The 17571-nt window shown below is 36.9% G+C and overlaps 1 protein-coding gene and 3 long non-coding RNA genes across 6 annotated transcripts; all 4 read left to right on the forward strand.

The window, feature by feature from the left end:
* The first annotated feature begins 227 nt into the window (after positions 1-227).
* LOC125477472 lies at positions 228-1871 on the forward strand. Its single transcript, XR_007258528.1, has 2 exons — positions 228-989; positions 1709-1871. It is a non-coding gene; the product is annotated as an uncharacterized LOC125477472 (long non-coding RNA).
* Positions 1872-2393: 522 nt separating this feature from the next.
* On the forward strand, positions 2394-3089 carry LOC125477477. Its single transcript, XR_007258531.1, has 3 exons — positions 2394-2484; positions 2581-2649; positions 3029-3089. It is a non-coding gene; the product is annotated as an uncharacterized LOC125477477 (long non-coding RNA).
* A 226-nt stretch (positions 3090-3315) lies between these two features.
* LOC125477481 lies at positions 3316-4474 on the forward strand. The gene is made up of 4 exons (XR_007258541.1): positions 3316-3383; positions 3469-3565; positions 3723-3788; positions 4406-4474. It is a non-coding gene; the product is annotated as an uncharacterized LOC125477481 (long non-coding RNA).
* A 2294-nt stretch (positions 4475-6768) lies between these two features.
* On the forward strand, positions 6769-13628 carry LOC103950331 (ABC transporter B family member 11). 3 transcript variants are annotated; one of them, XM_009361525.2, is made up of 13 exons: positions 6769-6914; positions 7451-7939; positions 8303-8357; positions 8444-8619; positions 8704-8925; positions 9011-9249; positions 9416-9941; positions 10059-10332; positions 10435-11327; positions 11743-12009; positions 12169-12432; positions 12548-12841; positions 13137-13628. In XM_009361525.2, exons 2-13 carry the CDS (start codon positions 7619-7621, stop codon positions 13488-13490), a joined length of 3885 nt encoding a protein of 1294 aa, XP_009359800.2. In that variant the 5' UTR covers positions 6769-6914; positions 7451-7618; the 3' UTR covers positions 13491-13628. The 3 variants fall into 3 exon arrangements, with proteins under 3 accessions (XP_009359800.2, XP_009359801.2, XP_048440466.1); XM_009361526.3 differs by lacking the exon at positions 6769-6914 and adding an exon at positions 6921-7101; XM_048584509.1 differs by lacking the exon at positions 6769-6914 and having other exon boundaries at positions 6921-7939.
* The last annotated feature ends 3943 nt before the right edge of the window (positions 13629-17571 follow it).

A 17571-nucleotide genomic window follows, 5' to 3' on the forward strand; every position in this document is an offset into this window, starting at 1 on the left:
ACCAAAACCACACAAACTGCCCTCCATTTCTGTACCTCGAGAGGTTCGATGAGATGAAGGAGAGGAGCAGGGAGATGGGTTCGAGTCCGCCAACGGCGGAAGAGATCTTCAAGGATTACTGTGCTCTAAGAACTGACGCCGTCCACTCTTTAACTAACGGTACTTCGATCTCTCTCTCTCTCTATTCTCCCTTTTGCGTGTCGGATGAGTGGCTAGATTTCGAAAGCTAAGTTCCATTTTTTATTGGATTCTTTACTGTTAGCATAGATTGTCATCATTTCAGCCCTTTTGCTGTGAATTATTTCCGGATTTTGTTGCACTGTTAGGTCAAGTTGTGGGGGTTCCTTTATTTATTTCATTTTCTGTCATTTTCTCTCATTTTGGGGATGCATCTCTCTATTCTGTGTATTGTTCTTTGTTTTAAGGTCAGTTTTCTTCTTCTTTTCTTTTCTTTTGTTTTTTTGGGTTTTTCTTTTGTGGGCTTTCAGTGAGTTGATATTTTCATTTTCCGTTTTGCTGTGAATTTTCTTCAATTTGATCGAACATCTCGATACGAACAGTTGATTTTCAATTTATCTTTAATTTTCTAGAGGCCTGTTGGTTGCATGTACAAGAAATACTTTTATATTATGTTTCAATTTCAAAGTTGTTTGATATATGACCTTTAGTTTGTATTCTTATATGGAATTGTGCAAGGTTGCCACTCTTTGCCCCCTTTCGATTGTGATCGAGTTTATTGTTTTGTTCTTTCTTATTGTAAATGTCATTTTGTTTGTAAAGTTTAGTTTATAAACTGTACTTCTATTTACTCTTTAAATTTATTTTTTGTTTATGTTGTCGTTTCTTGATTTTAGTTTCTGTGGATTTATATGGTTCTGATTACAGAAAGTATTGTCATTGGACAAAAACTCTTACAAGCAAGCCGCAAATCTGTTCAAAGAAACGAAGATCTGTTAATATCAAATACGTCAGCCATTGGCAATGGAATAGTATGTATTATTATTTCTCCATTCTATAGTCATATTAATAATGTTTATGATGAAATCAGGTTTGAGGTGATCTTTTAGAATCCTTTTGCTGGACCACTTGCTTTAATCTGGATTTGGTCTAACTTAAATGCATTTCTATGTACTGCTTGAAGAAGCAAAACAATTCTGGTTTGCTTTTGTTTTGTACTCTGGGTGTAAAGATAATTCTCTTCTAAGCAAGCTCGCTTATCTTTGAACTCTTTAACTGATTTGTGCCTGCAACAAGATTTTTTTCGAACTTTCTGCAGTGTATTTAACAGTATTAGGTCTCTATCCTGCATGTCACTAGGTTTACTCATTTTTCAGTTCACATTGATCACGGATTTATAGTTGATTGCATTTCATGTTGACTTCTTTAAAAGGGGTTTTCATTAGCATGTCTGACATGATAAAATCGTGTCTTTTGGATTAATTCAAACAAAGTAAACATTTCATTCGTATTCGTGATCGTTGTTAATATTATAGTTACATGTCTACGAAAAAGGATTTCTTTTAATGAATAATGTGTTATTACCCTAAACAAGTTAATTTTGCTTAGAGTTTGCTGCTTAGTATGTTATGTTCCTAGGTAACATGCTTCTGAAATTAGGATTTGAACCTTCTGCTCCTCTGCTTTTTGATTTGTATATATGCCAAATTTCTCTCAATTTCTAATGGATTTATTTTCTTTGAAATTTCAGAAAGTTGGGTCGTGGGAGGAAGAAGCTGGTTCGTTGCCATTTTTAGGTATATAATCATGTGCCCTGATAGCATATTCAAAGCCTATTTAGTTATATGGATTTTTTATTTATCTTTCTAAAACTTTTGTGCCTAGATTTTAAATATGTGATTGGTAATTTCTTAGCATGATAATTATCAAGCATATGATCGTTATTCATGAATACAAAACAATCCAAAACCTTCATTCACAAATCACAAGTATACGATAAGCTATTTAGAAGTTCGACATTTTCGTCATCCAATTCAATACCATTTGGGATACTATGCTAGAATTCTATTACAGGTCCAGTTAAGAGATGTGAAGCATGAAGAATATCTCTTTAGGAAGTGTTAGCTAATCCAGTTAATTGGTCAACAAAATTAGCCATTTTTGTCATCTAGATTGGATAACCTAGGAAGAATGTTAGAATGATTGATCATATTCGTTAGCCCTAATCATGTCACGAGTAGTGACTATTTGTATTTCAATCAGTTTAACTCCCCTTTTAACCCTTGAATAAGGCATTACCAGTTTCTGGATTGATTCTATATTTTAGTCTGTTTTTATGCCTAATACTGTTTGTTATTCTTAAATTTTCCATTTTGTAGCTGTATAAGTTTTCCATAGGCTTCGATCATCTCCCCAATAAACCCAGAGCCTCATTTTCTCCCGCTAAGGAAAAGAAAATCAAGGAGGCCTGCAACTTCGTATGCAGTCCGCCACTGCAAATCAGTCTGGAAACTGGAAAATTCAAAGGTAAAACACACCAATCTCTTTGATTTTGGTCTCTACTGCACAGTTTGACAGACAAATGATAAACCTAACACATGCATGCTCTGATTTCCTTGGTAGGTCATATTTTTCACTTTCTGGATGTGCAAAGTTTGGATAGTACACATCACCGGGCCAAACCTTTCTCAGGTAAGGAATTACATCGCGTTTGTTGAAAATATTTGCTTCCCTTCCTCTGATGTATGTGTATGTATGATGTATGTGTGTGATTTTAGATTGTAATGTATCACAAATTTGTGGCATGAAAATTGATATTTGTAGACTTACCCTTTATTTTTTGGCTGTGATGGGGGAAAGGAAAATAAAATTTCAAAGATTGATACTTTTATGTGATTTCTTGGCTCTTTTTTTCATATGATTTTCATTGTATGTGTGCCAGTGTATGTCTCTTCTTGAAAAATGCATGTTGAAAATGGGAGAATTTTGGACATTGACATGTTTAGAAGTCAGGTTTTATGAATGAAGATACTCTTATGATTTGTTTGTAATTTGTTTTGCAAATGGGTAGGAATGTCATTCTAAAAGGATATTGGCAGGAGGGGGTGGAATGTCATTCTAAAATATATGTAATTCAATTCTCTCATTTTCTATAGCAGAATTGCAGATTTCTAAATCGAAAAGGAAAAATAAACACTATAGCAGCATGTAAAAGGGAAGCACAGGTAAAGGTTTCTGATGTCAGTTGGCTGTTTCTTTTTAGTGTTTTCAATTTGTTCCTTTTATTATGTCTGCAATTTTTAATCTGTGGTTATGCATCAATTTCTCTGCTTCTTCTTTATAAATCTTGCAGGTCAAGACAACACACTTATCGGGGCAATTTTGGGATGTTTAGGCTTGGGTGGAGACATGGACTTTTGGAAGAGGTGAATTAGCTTAGCTCTCTGTCATTAGCTTTATCTGTTCTATGCATCTATACAATCTTACAATGCTCCTTTATTAAATTGCAAGATGTTGGGACCCGTTACTGGAATACAAGATTTGGAACAAAAGTGGTTGACAATGCTAGAGTCGAAAGCAAGTGTGAAATTCACATTGAAAATGACAGGTGAGAATGCTAATCATATTCTAAAAAAATGTTGGGCTTCCTAATGAGATCTCTAGCTGAATTCAAGAGGCTAATTTAGTGATTTGGAGTTAATTTTGTGAATTTATTGAATGAAGTTATTTATTTTTAGCTTATCTTGCGTTTGCTTTGGTTTTAGGAGATGGTTGCGCATGATCTGTAGGTTCAATCAACCTCGCTGTTTTCGTTAGAATCACAATTAAAGGTTAGTTTTTCCGACATTTTTTTTCTTTTTGCTGCATGTTTATGTATGTTTGGTCTCTGAGATTTTGTTTTTAGTCACTGTTGATTTGCAGTTTATGTCTCCCTTTAGCTACATATTGACACATGTTTATTCTCAGCATTTTTTTGTTAGGGTAAGTGGTTTGGTGGTTTGGTGAGTTCTATATTATTATATAATCTTTGGGGCTATTTTAAGTAAAAATGAAATGTTAACATTGATATAGCATACGGCACACTGAATTCACACTCCTGTATTCGGTCTTCATGTTTTCATTGCAACACTCTGCATTTCCTAACCAACGAATTTTTTGATAAAGACGTTAAAGCAATTACATGCTCTATCAAGTATGTTTTATATGTAGTTGTGGTAGTTGCAAGGAGATGAAATATTTGTGCTAATAATTGGTAGTTTAAATATATAGAAATAGAGAATAATTATAAATGGAGCACCTAGGATATTTAACATTGTTTTCTTTTCCATGTAATTTTTCTCATGTTTAACATCTATTTTTGCTTATGGATTTGATTCAAGTGCTTTTTTTTATTAGTGTTAATTTTGGGTTGCATATCAACAAACTAACCCAGTTAAATTTTTCTTAGCGTTAACGTATAAGGAGAACTCTCATTGCATCAACTCGAACAAACATTCTTCTACTTAGTTGCTTAGCTGCTGAAACAGGAACGAAACACTTTTTATGTTTTTTTTTTTGTTTAACTGCTAAAACAGGTGATTGGCTTGCAGGACATATATTTTGCCATCTTAACTTCAAGGGTAATATATGTGTAAAATGCATGTTGCTTAGGGAATCAGAGCATTTTTTGCAACCACATCTTTTGTAATCAGCTCGGTTGAATGTATACAAAAGTCAAGCTACTTATCTTACCTACACCATTCACTCCTCTATCCCTTTTGTTCGTTCATGATTTTGTTGAATTTTTTTCAGGTTAAATGTGTCTTATTCATGTAGTTAAGGCTGATGCATTCAAATCCCGCAGCAACGCGCGGGCATTTTGCTAGTAGTCTCCCTAAAATGGTAGTGACCCAAGAAAAAGTCTCCCTAGAAAGTCATATTGAAATTGTTCTTCTATAGCATAAGCTCGAGCATTTTTTATTTTCATGAGTGCAATAATATTCCATACAAGCCACATTTGATGCCATCATTTGTGTTTTGTTGCAGTCTTGTGGTGTTTCTTTTTAAGATGCAACTTAATTATTCAATTTATGAACATAATTCCAACACCAGCTTCTTGTTTTACTCAATTTGTTGTGTAGACAATAAACACCGATGAGTTTATAGACAGAAAAAAAACTTGCATATAACAGAATAAATTCATTTATGTTTATTATTTTCGTGTGAGAGGTGTAAGAGAAATTGATATCGCTCTATCATATAGAGAGAAAACTTATAAATAACAAGATAAATTCATTTCTCTCTACTACTAGAATAACAAAGTAAATTCATTTCTCTGTGACTGAAAAAAGAGCAAGAGACACAAAGAAAAATAGGCATTATTCTGGAGAAAAAGAATTTGCAAGTACATAACATAGTGTAAATCTCTTTTTCTTTGTTTTTCTCCATGCTTAGACTTGTCACGCTATAAGGGTGATACAGGAAAACAAGCTTGAATCTCATTCCATTCACGTCATGACCTAATAAGATGTTGTCATGGTCTCTTGTTTTGTTTAACAGTAATTAACAACACATTCCTTGTTTTCTAAAACAAAAGGACATACTCGTTGCATTATTATTTGCTCGTGTAAAAATATAACAATATTGCATAGTCCCTTCGGAGACATTCGATAAAATGATAATGTGTTGCATCCATATCGCCCCATATTATTGGCCAAGAATATGGTCAAGATTTTAGGTATTATTCAATCTTGGTCCTTTGGATTTTGGAAAAAAACTCATTAGACCTATTCAAACTCTTGAAGTAAAATTCAAATTTTAGGTTCTAAATCCACTTTAACTTGCTCCAACCTTTGGGCCAAATATGAGTTTTAACCCAAAACTCATATTTGAGACAAACTTAGGTCAAACCCCTAGGTTAGTGGGCTTACCCACCATATATGTGTATTTTTTTTCAATTTTATATTTCTAAATTCATTGAATCCAACGGCTGAAACCTAACGTGATCAAATCAACAGTAAATAAAAGATCCAACGGTCTAAATTAAATTTTTTTTTCATGCATTTCATATTCTTTCATAGTGTTTCACTAGTTTCATGGTGTTAGTTTAGTGATTTTTCAATATTTATTGAAATCTAAAAATTTTTAGATTAAAATATTCATAAAATTAAATTAAGATAGTTTACATATATTTTTTTAAAATTACTTTAAGAAAAAAAATATTCTAAATCCATCAAGTCATTTTAAAGAGAGAAGTGCATGTTGGTTGGACTTGGACTGCCACGAAGATTTTTTTTGGATAAAGTGGTACAAAAAATGGAAAGGCAAACATGGACCCAATGACATTACAAGAAGAAACTCGTCGTCCGTGTAAAAATTAAAAGCCAACAGGACAGTGGGATAGGGTGGTCGGAGCACAGTTGACCTCCGTACATCAGGACACGACGGCTACATCGTAAATCGCAACCCACGAGCAGCACAACGGACCCAGGAGATCAAATGGTATATCGGAGTTGGACTACGACCGCCAGATATCAGAGCAACCCAAGTTTCCCAGATACTTCATTACTTGAAGAAGAAGAAGAAAACCACAAAAAAAAAAAAAATAAATAAAAAAAAAAAAAAGAAAGAATAAAGTTTTAACGAAAAGTTCACGGTACTGTTTACTTTATCGAAAAATTATATTTTTACACTAAAAAATCAATCCTAGTATTATTCACTTTACTCTTAATTTTATCTTTATCATTAAAACTTAAAGTTTTTAAATTTTTTTCATTAATTTTCCTAAAAACTAAGAAAAATTAATCAAAGTCAGAGCTTGAATTGTATTTCATTCAACTAAGTTTAAAAGTATCTATTTTCTTTAATCTTCTCCATAATGTGAACGTTTGACTCATCTGTAGGGCTGCGATGTATAAAAAGCAATGGTTAGCGGGGAATATTCCAAAAAACTTTATCAACCCATTTCCCAAAAACTGGTAAGAAACTTCATCTTTCGCAGTTACAATGTTTCCTGCACCACTCTTAAGGTTGCACCTCTGATGTTTGTAAAACTGTCTCTTCCTTAAAGTTTCAGTCCTTTATCAATTAGCATGCGTTAGCAGCTGCCCACTTGTTTCCTTCCTTCGTTTGATTCCTCGTTTCATCAAGCTAGTAGTTTTTAAGGTGGTTATTCTTTTTGTTCATATGAAAATCTGAGAAGAATTAACTTCCCTATATTGCATGCTTTGTGAAGTATTTTAATGATTAGTTTAGTTCTGTTGTAATAATCTTTCACTGCAGAATAACAACCACCCTTCTTCGTTATTTATTGAGTTACTACTTGTGTTGTTTCAATGGGGCCAAATTTTTTGTTTTCAATGCCGGAATCGTATATGGGTTTGTATTCTTTACTGCTTACCAAAACTGCAGAACTTTGGTTGCAAGAGGTCCTGTATAGTCAATTTAGTGCTCATGAACTAATGCGGTTTTTTTAAGTACAATTTACTCAAACCATAAATTGTTTCTCCTGCAGCTCTGATCTCACCATCCAAGTTGTCTGAGTTGCTTGTGTTGTAAAACAAAGCAACTAAGCTTTCTGAAGTGTTGAATTTCCAAGAAAACAAAAGGGAAAAAAGAAGAAGAGTTCGGAAGTGCTGCTGCTTGTCAATTATAGCAAGTTAAAACTATTACTGTTAAAGACATGGCTGAGGAAAATCCTGTTAATGGAGATGTAATCAAGGAGGAGGGCACGACAGCATCAAACGGAAACTCAGCAGTGGTGGATTCTGAAAACAACGCACAAGATACAAGCAAGAGCAAGGAGGATGGCACCAAAACGGTTCCATTTCACAAGCTTTTCTCCTTTGCTGATTCCTTGGATTACCTGTTAATGTCTGTTGGTACAATCAGCGCCATTGGAAATGGGATCTGTATGCCTCTCATGACCATAATCCTTGGAGATGTGATTAATTCTTTTGGAGGAGCGGGGAATACCAAAGGCGTGGTTGATGCAGTTTCCGAGGTAAATATTCTGTGACTAAAACCTGATAAATACTTCTCTCTGGTAGTGCAACATCTCTAGAAATTAAGTCAACCGAGCAATATCATAAAAGGAAAGCAAAGAACAACGTATGCAGTACATTGTTCGATACAGTTCCATCCGAATTTTTATGTCAACTGAGCTCTCAACTTCCTTATTGGAACTTTTTTTTTGTTTTTTTTTTCCGGTTATCTGGTGCCTGCAGTTTTGTTGCTAAATATGATCATTGCCCCTCCACCAAATTTCTGCATTAAGAAATTCTCATATTTGTAAATTGTGCTATATGCAACTATTATTACTAGGTTTAGTGGGAAATAATTTAGGCCAACTTAATATCCTTTTCAGGTGGCTCTAAAGTTCGTTTATTTGGCTGTGGCAGCTGCTGCTCTTTCATTTCTACGTAAGTTTTACTGAACTCCCTGCAGGTATTAAGGAAATAACTTGGCTTATTGGAAAATGAGATAATTAGCTTTTTCTATATGCCAGAAATGTCTTGCTGGATGGTCACTGGAGAGAGACAAGCTTCACGAATAAGAAGTTTATACTTGAAAACAATTATAAGGCAAGATGTTGGCTTTTTTGATAAAGAAACGAACACTGGGGAAATTGTTGGGAGGATGTCAGGTGATACCGTGCTCATTCAAGCGGCAATGGGCGAAAAGGTATTTACATGCCACACAACAGCCTTCAGTTATTGTCATTATCTCTAATTAACATCTTGATTCCGTTTCATTTTCTTATGGCAGGTAGGAAGTTTTATCCAATTAATTGCAACATTCATCGGAGGCTTTGTTATAGCATTTGTTAAGGGATGGCTTCTCACCCTTGTCATGCTATCATCTCTTCCCCTTCTCGTCCTCTCTGGTGCCGTCATAGGCATAATTATATCGAAGTTGGCATCCCAGGGGCAAACTGCTTATTCACAGGCAGCAATTGTAGTAGAGCAGACAATTGGTTCAATAAGAACTGTACGCCTACTTGTCTTTAAAATAAATTTTTCATAATAATATTGTCTTTTTATAGAACTAAATCTTACAGGCGTTCCCAATGCAGGTTGCATCCTTTACAGGAGAAAAACAAGCTATAGCTAATTACAACAACTCCTTAATTAAGGCATACAATTCTGGTGTGCAAGAGGGCTTGGCATCTGGATTTGGAATTGGAGCGGTATTGCTTGTTATGATGTGTAGTTATGCTTTGGCTATATGGTTTGGCGGAAAGATGATTCTTGAAAGAGGATATACAGGAGGAGAAGTAATAAATGTAATTTTCGCTGTGCTGACTGGTTCCATGTAAGTGCATTTCCATAAATTTGGCATCATCTTTGCGTTGCAAGAATGCGATATTAAAAAACTTAGACTATTCCTCCTCTCCTCCTCCTCCTTTCTCACTCCAAAAATTGGATAATGTGATGCTTCAGAATATCAAGATATGAAAGTTAATGCGATAAATTTTCAGGTCTCTTGGGCAAGCATCTCCATCCATGAATGCATTTGCTGCTGGACAAGCTGCAGCTTACAAGATGTTTGAGACGATTAACAGAAAGCCAGAGATAGATGCTTATGATACTAATGGGAAGCAGTTGCATGATATACGTGGAGACATAGAACTGAGGGATGTTCATTTTAGTTATCCTACGAGACCAGATGAACAAGTATTCCATGGATTTTCACTCTCAATACCTAGTGGTGTAACTGCTGCTTTGGTTGGAGAGAGCGGAAGTGGTAAATCAACTGTGATCAGTTTGATTGAGAGATTTTATGACCCCCAAGCTGGTGAAGTTCTTATTGATGGTATTAATCTGAAAGAGTTCCAGCTGAAATGGATCAGACAGAAAATAGGCCTTGTCAGCCAGGAACCCGTTTTGTTTACCTCTAGCATTAAAGATAACATTGCCTACGGGAAGGATGGTGCCACTGATGAAGAAATACTGGCTGCTTCTGAGCTTGCTAATGCTGCTAAATTCATAGACAAACTGCCTCAGGTTAATTCTGTTTATAGTTGCTCTAAGTTTGGGTGTTTCGTCGCTGAATATTTGCTGTCAATTTTTAACTCCACTAGGTGAAATTTTACCATTTTGCTTGTTCAATTCTTTTTTCAGGGACTAGACACAATGGTTGGTGAACATGGAGCTCAGCTGTCTGGGGGCCAAAAGCAGAGAGTTGCCATAGCTAGAGCAATTCTGAAAGACCCAAGAATTCTACTATTAGATGAAGCCACAAGTGCTCTTGATGCAGAATCTGAGAGAGTTGTGCAGGAGGCACTGGACAAAATTATGGTAAACCGCACCACAGTCATTGTAGCCCACCGTTTGAGCACAGTAAGGGATGCTGACACCATTGCTGTTATACACAGGGGAACAATTGTCGAAAAAGGTATCCTATTATACCATATGGGTCTGCAATCTCACTGCCAATAGTTCGACGTTTTCTTACAATTTATCGTACTGCACATACTGATCTTTTTCGTCTGAGCAGGTCCACATTCTGAGCTAATCAAGGACCCTGATGGAGCATATAGCCAGCTTATAAGGTTGCAAGAAATGAGCAGTGTGTCAGAACAAACTTCTGTGAATGATCATGAAAGGCCAGAAATTATAAGTATGGATTATCGGAAACATTCAAGACAAAGACTTTCAAACTTACGATCCATAAGCAAGGGATCATCTGGAAGAGGAAGTAGCAGTCGTCATTCCTTCTCAGTCTCATATGATGTGCCGTCTGCAGTAGGTGTCCCTGAAACAGCACATGCAGGATCTGATATTCCTGAGTCAGCATCATCAAGCGCGCCTCCAGAAGTTTCACTTCGTCGCCTGGCTTACTTGAACAAGCCAGAGATCCCTGTTTTATTACTTGGTACCATAGCCGCAGCAGCCAATGGGGCAATCTTACCTACTTTTGGGGTACTGATATCCAGTGTAATCAAGTCCTTCTTTGAGCCACCTCATGAACTCCGAAAGGACTCTAAGTTTTGGGCCTTAATCTTCATTGTTCTAGGAGTGGCATCTTTCATAGTACTTCCCGCAAGACAGTACCTTTTTGCTGTGGCTGGTTGTAAATTAATAAAACGAGTCCGATCTCTGTGCTTTGAGAAGGTGGTTTACATGGAAGTAAGTTGGTTTGACGATCCTGAGCACTCGAGTGGTGCAATTGGTGCAAGGCTTTCTGCAGATGCAGCTTCTCTGCGAGGGCTGGTTGGAGATGCTCTAGCTTTGGTTGTTGAGAATCTAGCAATGGCAATTGCTGGTTTGGTGATTGCTTTTGTGGCAAATTGGCAACTCGCTCTTATAATCCTAGTTCTGCTTCCGCTGTTAGGAGTAACTGGTTACGTTCAAGTCAAGTTCATGACAGGATTCAGTGCAGATGCAAAGGTATTTCTCCAATCTCAAACTATAAAAAATATGTACTTTACAACCGCTATCTGGTGCACCTCAAAACATCAACCATTTTTTCGGATGGAAAGAGACAACACCAACAGCAGAACTCAAACAGAAACAAGATGGGGTCTGATTAAACCAACCCTGTCGTCGCCAAGAATATCAATTATGAAAATAGGAGGAACAAGCAACTCCTGATACACAGTTGCGCAAGAAAGTCCCATCTTCACTAGGTGATCAGGAGCAAAACATCATCCATGTTTTCATTCAATATACGTGGAACCTAATCAGTTATCCAATCCAATCCTTGATACCAAACAAGTTCTTACAACTAGTGGCTGGTGAGCGTACATAACATGTATAAGACTAATCCTTTTCTAACAATACTGAAAATTCTAAATGGTTGCAGAAAATGTACGAGGAGGCAAGTCAAGTAGCGACTGATGCTGTAGGGAGTATTAGAACAATTGCTTCCTTCTGTGCTGAAGAGAAGGTGATGGAGTTATACCAGAGAAAATGTGAAGGCCCTATTAAGACAGGGATTAGACGAGGGTTAATCAGTGGGATAGGATTTGGGCTATCATTCTTTTTTCTTTTTTCTGTGTACGCGTGTAGTTTTTATGCTGGTGCCCGACTAGTTGCAGCAGGCAAGACGACAGTCTCTGATGTTTTCCGGGTAAGTTCTTCTACGTTATGCTACAAGTCTTCAGGTTACTACCTAGCTCAGGAAACATAACTGCAGGATGCGCACTTTGCTAAATAAATACTTGTTATTTGAGATATAAATCTTCATTATTCGATTCAGTCCATTAACATTTGTTGTCCTGGTTTACAGGTTTTCTTTGCTCTCACTATAACAGCTGTTGGAGTGTCTCAGTCTGGATCCCTAGCCCCTGATGTAAGTAAAGTAAAATGCTCTGCTGCTTCCATATTTGCAATTCTCGACCGGAAATCAAAGATAGACTCCAGTGATGACTCAGGAAAAACTATGGAAAATGTTAAGGGAGAAATTGAATTTCGACATGTGAGTTTCAAGTATCCAACCAGACCTGACGTTAAAATTTTTGAGGATCTTTGCTTGACCATCCATCCTGGCAAGGTAACTTACTAGCATGCTTTGTACATTTACTCCTCCTTTTCAATCAATATAAAGATTTGGAATTCTTAGTCTGATTTATGTTACCGGAACTTACATTTTGACTTACATTATGCAGACGGTTGCTCTGGTGGGAGAAAGCGGAAGTGGGAAATCAACAGTCGTCTCCTTGTTGCAGAGATTTTATGATCCTGATTCGGGTTACATTACACTAGATGGAATGGAAATCCAAAAGCTACAGTTAAAGTGGTTGAGACAGCAAATGGGGCTGGTGAGCCAGGAGCCTGTATTGTTTAATGACACAATCCGAGCCAACATTGCATATGGAAAGGAAGGGGATGCAACAGAAGCTGAAATTGTAGCTGCAGCAGAATTGGCAAACGCTCACAAATTCATCAGTAGTTTACAACAGGTAGGCACTAACTTAAACACATTTGTCCATCTATGCACAAATAGGACTGGTCACAAAATTTTAATAAAAAATAGAACTGAAGGGACACTAAATTGTCAATAAACGCACACTATACAACTTATTGTCTATTTTGTTTCCCCCCGGTTCTATCTTTGATTAAGTATATAACCGGTTGTATATGTACGTATTTCACTTTTGCCATGATTTTGCATAAATGAGGACTAGTTGATGAAATATTACGAAAATATCTTGAGAATGATGGAGATTAATGCATAGAGTTTGGAAAACAATGCAGGGTTATGATACAACCGTAGGAGAGCGGGGTGTTCAGTTGTCCGGTGGACAGAAGCAAAGGGTGGCAATTGCAAGAGCCATAATGAAGGCCCCAAAGATTTTACTACTAGATGAAGCCACAAGTGCGCTTGATGCGGAATCCGAACGCGTAGTTCAAGATGCATTGGATCGTGTCATGGTGGATCGAACCACGGTGGTGATTGCTCATCGGTTATCCACGATCAGGAGTGCAGATTTAATAGCCGTGGTGAAAAATGGAGTGATTGCAGAGAAAGGAAAGCATGAAACTTTGCTCAATGTCGAGGATGGCATTTATGCTTCTTTGGTAGCACTCCATGCAAGTGCCTCATCGTAGAGAGCTTTGCAAAGAGGTAAATTAGCAAGAGGCATGTTTCCATTTTTTTCTTCTTTCCTGAAAGCTTCACTTGGAATCTGAAGTGTAATACAACACTTATGAATACAGCCCTTAATAATGTTGGATTTGTTTACATTAGTTTTTCCCCTTCAATTTTTTTTATATAATTTACTAAGGGTATTCGGGAAAGAAAAATCGAACACAGGACTTGATGTGAATTGTTAAATGTACTAAACCGCTTAAAGTAAGATCCACTTCCAATTTTCTACTCTAATTAAACTCATTAGATAAAGGTTCATCCAATTTCACGTGGAGCAAGAGAGATTCGACAACATTATTAGATCCTTTTTCCCGTTCCACAAAGTCTTCGGCACTTTTGAGTCTTTCGCTATACTGGATACCAGGCCTTACGATCGGCTCAAATTTGACGAGTGGTTGCATGATTGCATCAACTTTAACGTCCAACTGGGTGGTTGCATGCATGATTGCATCCATGGACGAAGCGAATGAAGGTTTACTGGGGTAGATACCCTACTCAAGTAATTCATCTATTTAGTTACAAATTACAGTTATATAATATACACGCGTTATTATTTAAAAATGTATATGTATCATACTACTTATACTCAATATCAAATATTATATGAGCAAAAGTACTTTTGTTTTGTCATTCAAACCGAAAAACCCCTCTTCTCCCTATCCTGTATTAATATTTTTCCAATCACTTTGCCACTTTCTGCTACTATATTGACATTTTTTAACATTATAATTGTGATACATCATCATTTGAAATCATACCTATTATCATAAACCATACTATAATAAGATTTTCTTAGTTGTTTTTAAACCTGCCTCCACCAAAAAAAATTTCTAACTCCATCCTTAATTGCATCAATTTTAACGTCCAAATGGTTTCAAGTTTCAACACACAACATCCACCAATTGAACGAAATCTTCTCGACTGTTTGGCAACAAGAGGTGCACGCGAATTGCCTCGAAATAATACTGATTGCTTGCCTCTTATCGGAATACCCAAAAACGCCCACATGCTACAAAAGAAACTCGAACCAACTTTAACTCTGTCACTTTTATGTCGAATGTCAAATATCAATTCACGAGAATGTTACACTTATTATATTTTTCATATCATGTTGTAATTATTTTTCAAGGAGATTGAAAATAGAAGTAATAATTTTGGAAATTAAATTTAACGGCTAATACACTTTTAGTTGTTGAAAGCAGGAGAAACATTGATGAAGTTGCCGACAAGATGAGAGGGACGAAATCACGAGAGGGCTTAGGATTTTTTGTTGGGAAAACAAATAGAGAGTGTCAGAGGAGATGAGGAAAACATGAAATCCAACCAAAAGAGGGTGAAAAACAATTTAGTCTTCTATCACAAATAAAATCATAGGGAGTAAAGTAGTCTTCTATCATACAACAATAATAATAATAAATAACAATTACATAATCTAAAACTACATTAATGAAACCCTTTTTATTAACCAAAAGAGGGTGTAAAGACGTATTTGTCTTCTTTCACAACAAAAAAAGTTAAGGACAGTAACGTAATTTCACAAAACAAAATTTTGCTATTTCACCTACATGTAAATTTATCATCTCTAATTTAAAAAAAATAAAAAAAATAAAAAAACAACCTCTCTCCCTCTCTCCTCACTCCCACATTCTCTCTCACTCTCTTCCTCTCTCCTTCAATTTTTTTTTTAATACATCGATATTTTTGCACTAAGGTCATCTTCAACCAAAGGAGAGCCAGATGGCCCCCTTTAGCCCTATAGCCCTCAAAGAAATTATAATTTAATGAGCAGTGTCATGTCATATTTCATACTATCTCCAAACGAAGAGGTCAAAGGGTCATAGGCCAAACATAGTCCTGTGACAAAAAATCATCTACAACCAAGGGACCAAAGGGCCATAGGCTAAACGTAATTTATTATTTTAATTGAATTAATATGGTTACTTAAATTAAACTACCTTATTAAAATAAGGTTTTCAGACATACTAAAAACTACAACTTCAATTTAAAGATTCAACTACTTCATTTTAAAAACTACAACTTCAATTTAAAGGCTACAACAACTTTAATTTAAAAATTACAACTTAAATTTAAAAACTACAACTTAAATATTAAGACTACAACAACTTCAATTTAAAGACTATAATCATCATCTTCACGCGTCATTGTAGGAGTATAGTCGAATGTAAATAACTCCCGTTGGGCCATAATTTCCCTCTTTTTCCTATCAAAATATGCCTTACTCATTGGAGTGTAATCCGAAGTGTTCCTTTGCATGTTCCTATCGTCTATCTCTTCTTGTATTTGTTTTGCCCGTTCTTCGTGCCTACGGTTCCTTTCTTCTGTGGCAAAGATATTTTGTTCCGTCATTAATCGCAATGAGGACACCATTTCCTATTGAAAGGCGTAATCATCATTTACCTTACCCTTTTCTTCAATTTTTGGGCCTTGTTTCATCCTGTAGCCCTAGGTATGGAAGCTTCACCCGGAAACAGATTTTCTACCCTTATTTCTTGAATGGTAGGAGATCCATGTTCATCCCCAACTGCATTTGAGGAAACATTTCCGAACACCGGCGTAGGACCAATTCTAAAACCACAGAGCAACCACCCTCTCCCGTTGCAATCCTCACAGAGAATCGCCACACCAGCCTTGGAAAAAACAGGAATCAAAGCAAAAACATGTAAAAAGAGCAATGCCATACTTGTGGAGCTCGAGCATGGAAAGGCTCTAGTTCCTTAAAACAACAAAAAATAAAATAAGAAACTCAACGAAAAACTCGGAAACCCTCGCCATAAAAACTGGACAGCAACTTACTATGATTCACCTAAATCGTAATGATCCAGGCATGCAAATAGTGGTTTTTGCTCCAGAGATGAAAGGAAGCCGATTGGTGATAACGGCGAGGTCCGGTTAGCCTGATTTTGGTCGGAAAAAGCATAGAAACCTTTACAGATGTGCACCAATTTTGTGAAAAGAGGGACTCCAAACAAAATAGCCAAGAAAATTAAAGACACGATCCCGCGGGAGATTATTTTGCGCAACAAAAACGAAGGATTTGGTACATGAAGTTTTTTTCATCCCAGAGTCGTACCCCAAGTCTTAATTTTGAGACAGTTTCATACATCCGTTAAGTTTTCCGTTAGAACTTCTGTTAACTGATGACGTGACGCACGTGGACAACAACTGAACGCCATGTGTCAATATGGGCCCACTTTAATATTAAAAAATACTAAAAAAAAAAAAAGTTTATAGGCCTCAACCCCCGACCTCCTCCCTCCCTTCTTTCCAAAGCCGGAGCTTCACCTCCACCACCACACCAAGTTTCTAGGCCTAAACCCTCCTTCCCCGTCTCAGTCCCTCTCCTCGTTGCTTGGCGTCTCCATTTTCTTCTCTGTCTCTTCTATTTATTGTCTTTCAACAAGTTTCAGAAAACCCTAAAGAGAGAGAATGGGAATATTCGAGCTGTTCAGAGCAATTGGCTACACAACCAACTCCGAATCCACACTCCCGCCCTCCGCCTCCTCCTCCGCTCGCCTCTTCGCCTCCGTAGTCCCCAAGTCCCAACCCCAATCCTCTTCCTCCGACCCTCTTTGGTCCGCAATCTACAAGATCCGATCCAAATCCTGATCTGGCAACTCTCCCTTTAACCTCGGCTCCGTCTACTTGGCCGAGTTGAAGTCCCTTGGTGGGGCACAGGGGTGCGTATTTGTAGCAAAGGTGATGGACAACAAGGAATTGATTAGTCGGAGAAAGGAAGGTCGGGAGATGACAGGGTGTGCAGAGGAGAGGGGGGATGAATGGGGTCGAGGATTGCAGGGGTCGCCGGCGATCAAAACAATGGCATAGAAGACAGAAGGGAGGAGGTTTAGTGCCGGTTGCAGAAGGGTTGGGTGTGGGTTGCAAGGGGTTGGGGGAGGTAGAAGACGGGTAAGACTTTAAGGCCCAGAAACTTTTTTTTTTTAATATTAAATTTTTTATTGTATTTTTTAATATTAAAGTGGGCCCATATTGACACGTGGCGCTCAGTTATTGTCCACGTGG

This window comes from the organism of the source record quoted next, unplaced genomic scaffold (assembly GCF_019419815.1).
Source record: "Pyrus x bretschneideri cultivar Hongxiangsu unplaced genomic scaffold, Pyrus_bretschneideri_v1 Contig21, whole genome shotgun sequence".
Classification (NCBI taxonomy): domain Eukaryota; kingdom Viridiplantae; phylum Streptophyta; class Magnoliopsida; order Rosales; family Rosaceae; genus Pyrus; species Pyrus x bretschneideri.